The 8,321-nt window shown below is 43.6% G+C and overlaps 1 protein-coding gene across 1 annotated transcript in view; it reads right to left on the minus strand.

Annotated features, from left to right (window-relative positions):
• The window catches only part of PTH2R (parathyroid hormone 2 receptor), an 86,009-nt gene that overhangs the window by 59,131 nt on the left and 18,557 nt on the right, over window positions 1-8,321 (minus strand). Inside the window, exon 2 of the mRNA XM_026647780.1 lies at window positions 4,256-4,358. Coding sequence (XP_026503565.1) covers window positions 4,256-4,358 — 103 coding nt within the window. The remainder of the gene's footprint in view (window positions 1-4,255; window positions 4,359-8,321) is intronic.

Below are 8,321 nucleotides of genomic sequence, written 5' to 3' on the forward strand. Positions count from 1 at the left end.
TTTTTTTTTTTTTTTTTGCTTCGCCCGCCCCGCAGGTTTTTTTCTTTTTGGTTCACCGCTCCGGCCGCCCTGTAGGGGGCGGCGGCGTGGAGGAGGGGTCCTGCTGGGAGTGGGCTGCGTGCTCCGTCTGCCCCAGCTGGTGCCAGGTCTGTAGCAAGCCCGGCAGGGCAGCCCACGTCCTTCCCTGCCCGCTGACCGGAGCGGCGCAGAGCCCTCCCGGCAGGCGGCACGGTGGGAGGGGCCACGTGGCGAGCGCCCCGCTGAAGCCCTGGCCGCCCCCCTTCTCTCTCTCGCCCCACTCCCTCCCCCTGCCCGGGGCACATCTGCAGCGCCAGGAGTCCCCCTGCACCCACGCTCCGGCCGCCCTGCACGGTTTTTTTTTGCTCTGCCGCTCCGGCCGCCCCGCAGGTGTTTTTTTGCTTGGGGTGGCAAAAAAGCCAGAGCCGGCCCTGTTACACACCTACCCAAGGTTCCTTCCCCTGCATCAGGCTTGCCTGTGCTCAACCCCCGGGGCTGACTGAACTATGGTGGAGTCTCCAACAGGTCCTGGCTTGCAGCACAGCTAGGCCCCCCGACGCATGTCTCCCCCCGCCCCCATCCTCCTCGCTGTTCATGTCAGGGGCCTGTGACTCAGCTCCGTGAAGATATCCACAGTGGCGTGCGGGGCGTAAGTGGGGTCTGCACCAAGCATGGGATGCAGCTCTTTGTAAAAGGGGCAGATCTGCAGCTCAGCACTGTATTGACTGTTCGCTTCCCTGACCTTCTGCTATGCCTGCTTCAGCTTCTTGGCTTTCATGCGGCACTGCTGCCGGTCATGGTCATGCCCCTTCTCCTGCATCCCCCGTGCAATCTCCCCATAGACGTTCACATTTCTATGGCTGGTCCGTAGCTGTGCCTGCACAGTCTCTTCTCCCCACAGGCCTAGGAGAGCCAACATCTCCTTTCTACTCCAGGCTAGAGTGCATCTGGAGCGTGTAGCCGGCATGGTCAGCTGGGCAGTTGCACATAACAATAGAGAGCTGCGACGTGCGCTCATCAAGCTGGGCAATTAGGAAAAGGCATTTCAAAAATTCACAAGGTTTTAAGGTGGAAGGAAGAGAGGCTTCCGGTGTCAGTGACCCTGAGTAGTGGAGTTCACATTTGTGACCAGAGCGGTCAGTGTCGGGCATTGTGGGACAGCTGCTGGAGGACTGTTAGGGCTGACATACAGTGTCTACGTGCACATCGCATTGATCTCAGTACATCAACCGTGGCTCTATGCCACGGTGTGACTGTGTCACCACAACAGGGTACTTGCATTGGTGGGAGACAAATTCAAGTGTAGACACGTGCACAACTAGGTTGATGCAAGGCAGCTTATATCCACCTAACTTTGTAGTATAGACCGGGCCTTAAACTCTCCACATCACTTAGCCTGCCTCTTTTATTCACCCAGTGAGAAATACATGTCATTCATCAGTGCAGAACAGAGACTCAACAACCTTTCTGGAAATATAATTGAAATTATTCTATTAAAGAAATAGCAACCAACTGTCTTACCCTTCATTCACTGGCTCAATACATCTAGTCTCAGAACAAAGTATACCCAATTATATTTGGCTGCTTAAAAGGTGTTGGCGTTTGAATAAACGTAAAATCTGATTAACTTTTGATCCAGTAATTGGTGTGCGGTTAAAGATTGTTCCAGGTCATTACATGTTTCATCCATTAAGAATTACACTTGTCAGGGACTTCACTATTAAGAATAAGTATAAAAGGCTCATATATTATTTCAGGTCCACTCCAGGAGGTCACTACCACCAAAAAAGCAGATCAAAGAAAAATCTTAACTTCGGGGCTTCTTAAATATTTATTTTTAACTCATTCTGTAAAGCTTTAGGGCCAGACACTTATCTCAGTTACACTAGTGTAAATTTGGAGAAACACCACTTCCTAAGAACGGGGTTATTTCAAATGCACAGCATTGTAAAGAAAGCATCCTTATTCAGGAAGCACTTACACACGTTTTTGTACAGCGTGTTCTTAAAGTTAAGGATGTACCTAAATCTTATCTGGAATACGGATTGATTTACGCACATGTTTAAGTACTGTCGTGAAATATGAACCAGGATTTCATCTCAGGATCTAATATTTATTTTTCTGTGGCATCACGACAGAAATGTTTGTGTGTTACTGTAACTCACATGACCTAAGCCATTGGACTCTGTATTCATTTTTGTGGCACTCTCGTGAAAACAAGCTTCGGTAAGTATTTCGTTCACTGAGAGTTGTTTCGTACATGTAAATAGTTCACATACATTATCTGGTAGAAGGGAAAAAAATACTTTATGTTGAGTTGAATATTAACTTGCCAATTTCCTCTAAACAAACACCATAAATGATCTCTCCCGAAATCTTCATACATGCCACGATGAAACTAATTATATGTCTTTAAAAAAATAAAAAATAAAAAGCAGTGGCATTTACAGACAATATTCTAAAAAAATGTAGTAGTGTAGCTGTCTTTCTTCTTACTCATCCTTCTTTCAAAAAACATGGAAACCATGATTACTATTATTAGTGATATTATTATTATTACAACTGGCATTAGTATTATTTGTGAGATTGTAATAGCAACCATAACAAGACATTGTTACTGACAGTAATAATATGTACGTACAGAAGACATGTTTTCTTATTTAGACAAAACCAAAGGAAGACAAAGCAAAGGCAAATTTTATGGTTTCCCCTTTTATCCAAAACTCCTTTTACTCCAATATAAATCTCTTCTCTAATCGCTCCCAAGAGTATCTCAATATTTATGCAAAAAGAACAAGGAGTACATGTGGCACTTTAGAGACTAACAAATTTATTTGAGCATAAGCTTTCGTGGGCTATTTATGATATCTTTGAAACATTTCATGTAAATGTGGTTATACAATATGGGGTGTTTTTTAAAAATAGGGTGCAGAGCGCATGGATATGTGTTTTGTAGGAATTCATCCTGTAGTGACAGGGAGAGAGACTAGCAGATCTTTTCTAAATTCTAGAGGCCAGATTTTCAACTGGTGAAGCCAACAGAGTTATAGTGGGGTAACACTGGTGTAAGTAGGAAAAGACTCAGGAAACCTAGAAATTCAAGTCCTGACTGGGCTAGAACTCTCCATGAAAAATGCAGAACTAGTGAAATGGTGATGTCTAGAGCTGGGTGAATTTTGCTTTGGGCAAATATTCACACACACATTCAGGTCTAATTTGGCAAGTAACTTCAGCCAAAAAATTTTTTTTTGGAATATTTTGTTTCACTGCTTCTGAAAGAAAAAGGTTTTGACCTTTTGAAATGAAGCATTTCATTTTGGCAATTTCAACGGTGAAACATTTCAACTTCTCATTTCGAAATGGTGTTTCATATAGAAATTTAGTTAATTAAAAAGGGCGAAAGACAACTATCCCACCCGCAATTGTTTCAGGTTGAACAAAGTGTTTAGTTGGATTCTACACAACATTTAATTTTGCATTTTTCAGTTCAGCTCTGAACAAAACAAAAACAAAAACAAAATGTTTAAATCCATTTGCTCAGCTATTGGGATGTCAGAAGAGCCAACAGAGTAAAAGTTGATCACCTGACAGAAGAAGGGATTTTAAGTCTTGATATTTGATTTGTCTTAATTAACAACTATTTAAGTTCAGTGGCTAACATTTTAGACAAAAGAAAGCTTTGTTAAAGATTCTGTAGCCTCGTACTTTCAATTCAGGTGTTATAAATAATAACAACAATAAAGATGTCTGAGACCTTCTAGCAAACCAGGAAAGATCAAACTGGACATTCATGATAGCCGAGATAAAATGTCTCCCAAAAGAGCAAAAAAGGCAGGTTTTTTAAAACTCTTTTCAGCTCACCTTTAAGCTTAACTCTACAGCAAGGTGGAATAATAAAACAAACTATGAAGAGAACGTGGCATCTCATGCACATCCATGAATTCCAGTGACTGGAACCTCACTAACTACAGATATCAAAGAAGGCTCAAAAGCCTTGATCAGTTTGAAGCATCAGCCTATGTGCAACCTTGTCTGCTTGAGTCAGAGATAAATGGGGAGAGAAAGAGAAATAAGGAATGTCTATTAAAGGCACATTTCACACACACACTTGATTTGATTAAGAGAAATGCTGAAGAAAAAAATTGGGATCTTTCTGCATTGATCTCCTGCGCTTTGACACCCCATTAGTACTGCTGGTGTAGGGAAGAGAAAGAAATCAGTTGCTCAGGTACTTCACCTCCTTCTTGTAGTTGGGTAGTGATGTTCAGTTCACACTGGATTTTGGCTTCCAGGAGAAGATAAATCTGCTCCTCCGTGGTAATCGTGTCATCAGAATCCACCTGTGTGGGGGGAGGAAAAAAGTGAGGAAGGATGTTGCTTGGATCATTTGACCCTTGGCTGTATTTTAATAGGAGTGCTCTAAAAGAGTTAATTTTCAAGACCTGCATTTCTAAGCATTTTAACATTTTCACAATGAAATGTTTCGATTTTACAAATTGACACATTTTTGTTTTGAATTTTACTTTTTTTTAAATTTGGGGTTGGGGTAACTTTACATACTGGTTGATCTGAGACAAGTTCCCCCCCCCAAAAAAATTCATTTCACCAAAAAAAATGTAAATAGTTTCACTTCAGGTTGACCCAAAACTAGTTTTTCTGCAATTTTGCAGTTCTGCCACTAAACTGAAAGATTGGCTATTCCCACAACTCTAATTCCACCAGTTTACTGATTAACATTCTCATCACATCAGCATTTTCAAAGGCATGTTCCCCTGTAGCCGTTGAGAAAAACTTCTGGCAGATTTAGATACGCCACTAGCAGCACCCTAAGTTCATAGTCAATACCTGACTTTCAATCTACGTACTAAAACAACGAGGAGTCTGGTGGCACCTTAAAGACTAACAGATTTATTTGAGCATAAGCTTTCGTGGGTAAAAACCCCTCTTCTTCAGATGTATCTGAAGAAGTGGGTTTTTTACCCACGAAAGCTTATCTGAAGAAGTGGGATTTTTATCCACAAAAGCTTATGCTCAAATAAATCTGTTAGTCTTTAAGGTGCCACCAGACTCCTTGTTGTTTTTGTGGATACAGACTAACACGGCTACCCCTCTGATAATCTATGTACTACTTGCTGGGACAGACAGTGGGGAGGGGGGTAATTCTCAATTACTCCGATCCTGTGCCTGGGGTGAGGATGAGGTGGTGGTGGTGGTAGACACAAGGTGGTTTTAAGCCTTCTTTGCACTCGCGGTATTCCTCCTTGGTCCCCTTGTGTTAGAGCATCTTAAGGGTTGCTCTGATTTGTACTCTACTTCCCATTTCCCCTTATGCACCCTGGAAAGCAGACTAGTTGTAACATAGTCACATTCTGGTCACACTCTCCATCCACCCCCTTTACACTGCCACTCCATCTTCTACACCAGGGCTGAGAACAGGGAACCTTGACACAAGCACTACACCAGATAGGCAGTCCCCTCTGCATAAGGGATACTTTCAGAAGGCTGTTTCCACACACTTCAAAGCCTTTTCTAGAGCACAGGTCCTCGGGGGTGGGTAGTTGGGGGGAGAATGCGTGAATTCTGCTAGAAGCGTGTATAATTAATGCCAGAATAATACTCTGCCCTTCTGTATCACCTTCTGTCTGAAGTTCTCAAAGCCCTTTATAAACATTAGTGAAATAAGACTTAACACATCCTGGTGAGGTAGGTGTTAAGCCCATTTTATGGAAGGGAACAATGAGGCAGTGTTAAGTGACACACCCAAAGTCAAACAGGAAGTCTGTGGCAGAGCAGCCAGATCTCCTTACTTCCACGCTTGACCTACTACACCACTCTCCTTCCCTCTTATAAAGCATAGTGCACTGAATGCATGCCCCTGCATATGCAAATGTAAGGGGGACATTAGTCAAGTCCCCTGAACCCAAACTCTCAGAAGCGGAGTTTGTTCAACTGAAACCAGACGGGCTCAGCTTTTTACCTAACCTGCCAGCTCAGCCCTAGCAAATAAGTTGTCTCTTTCAAAATACCCTTATCTACAGATCTGTTATTCAGGGGAGGATATTTCATAAGCTGAGTGTCTAAACATTTCCCAGCCTCATCCGCATCAAAAATAAATGTCTCTCTCAAAGCTCATATGTAATTTAGTTAGATACAAGATTGTCCTTTTTTTGTGCCAGTTTCCCAGTGGGTAAATCTTAAATTCACATCGGTTTTCTTTTCTTGCGTCAAAGGAAAAAATATATTAGAAAAGTAAGAGCTATGGAAAGACCATACTTCATGTTCTCCCCCACCCCATCCCACTGCTGCTTTAACCCATTCTTTATCCAAATATGATAAATCAGACCTAAATAAAAGTTAAAATGCATCTCTAATATATGGTGATGTTGGCCCTCTGGAGCACCTGAACACAACATATTTGAGTGATATAGGGTCAGAGATGGCTTTATGCTACTTTACTTCCGTTTACAATCCTGAGGCAAATGTAGCCCCTGGTGTAAAGTGCAGCAGCCTCAGGGCTGCTCTAATTTATACCAACAGGAACAGCTCCCTATGAGCCACCAATGAGGTCTGGCCATACCACGCGGCACTCAGGCACACACCCTCTACCTCCACACCCTGTTTCCTCTGCTGAAGTATAGGGGAGAACAGGGCCTTAACTAAGGCGGGGCGAGCGGGGCAGCTGCTCAGGGTGCAAAGCCATGGGGGCAGAAAAATGGGATGGAGAAATGCCAAAATAAATAAACAAACAAAAACCAGCAGGGGGCACAAATACGTTTGCTGGCCCCAGATGCTAAAACGTCTAGTTACAGCTTTGAGGGAGAGGGTGGTGTAAAGCTACTGAGAATTCCACTGTCCTGGGGGAATCCTCACCTTCACCATTAGGGTGGCTTTGAAAGAACTTCAATACACTCTGGGATCAAGGTTCAGGTCCCTCATATGGCAACACACACCACTTAGCATTTACAAAGCACTGTAAAAATATTAATCCTTCTCCAAGTCTACCTGAAGCACTCAGCCATCTTCTAAAAAGACACACTACTCACTTAGGGGAAAGAGACCCTAATAATAAGGTTATCAGTAGGAGATGAAGGACCAGGGCATCCTGTTTTTTAAGGTTACATACGTAGATCTGGAGAAAGTTTGTGTGTGTGTGTGTGTGTGTATGTCTGAAACATTTTTCGAGGCGGGTGGAAGAAGGGGAAGCAAATTCAGCAACAGTGAAACATTTTGTACATCTGTGTCGGTTTTGCCAAATTGTTTTGGTCAAATTAAACTCTAAAAAGAAAAACTCCAACACCCCCCTACCCCTTCCCCTCCCCCCCCCCCAAAAAAAACCCTTTTCTTCAGTTTCTGAGCAAAACGTTTCTATTTTTTCTGTCTGAAATGACTTTTCTTTCCAGAATTTCCTTCAATTTTATTTAAACAACTGAAATGTTTAAAATGATCAAGATCCAAATGAAACGTTTTACCCAACCTGAGTTGAGGGTTTTTGGTGTTTATTTTTTTTTAAACTTTTTGATTCATCAAAAACGTTGAAAATTCCATTTTCAATTTGACCCCCAAGTTTCCCCCCCCCCCCCAAGAATTGCCCACAAACTTATTTGCCCAGCTCTACACCTAAGATAAATTTCTAATCTCTTTGAAAGCAGTATTGGTGAAAATATAGATCTTAACAGTTTGAGGGCTAAGTTAATCACATGCCCAAGCTCCACCCAGGAGAGAAATGTTATTTGTATTATTGAAGTGCCTAAAAGCAGGGGGGCCATCGGCACTCAAACCATGGCCCCGCCCCTTCTCCCTGAGGCCCTGCCCGCCTTCCCCCCCCCCCCCCCCCCCAAGACCCCTCCTCCTGCTTGCTCCTCTCTGTCTCCTCCACCCTGTCGCTCGCCCTTATGGACAGTAAAAAGTGATGGGGCCTTGGTCCCCTAGCCCCTCCTGTTCCAGGATCCCTGCCTAAAAGCCTAGCCATGGACCAAGACCTCCACTATGCTTGCAAGACTTCTCAGTGTGATGCCATTAGCATTTTATAAGCATACTCCTCTCTCTTATCTAAGTCAGAGGTTCTCAAACTGTGGTTCAGGGACCACCAGTGGTCCGCGAGCTCCATTCAGGGGGTCCATGGATAGTTCCCTCTAAGGTGTGCGCCTGGGCAGCTGCACACAAGAAAATGAAGGACCACCCATCTAATTAGTGGAGCCGCACAGGCGTGGCTCCACTAATTAGGTGCCTGGACCCCGGAGAAGATGCACATGTAAGGTGAGGTGGTGGCCTTGGGGGGTGGGAAATAGGGGGTAGGTGGGAAA

The sequence above is a fragment of the Terrapene carolina genome, unplaced genomic scaffold (genome assembly GCF_002925995.2).
Source record: "Terrapene carolina triunguis isolate 2854851 unplaced genomic scaffold, T_m_triunguis-2.0 Scaffold62, whole genome shotgun sequence".
In the NCBI taxonomy this organism is placed as follows: Eukaryota; Metazoa; Chordata; order Testudines; family Emydidae; genus Terrapene; species Terrapene triunguis.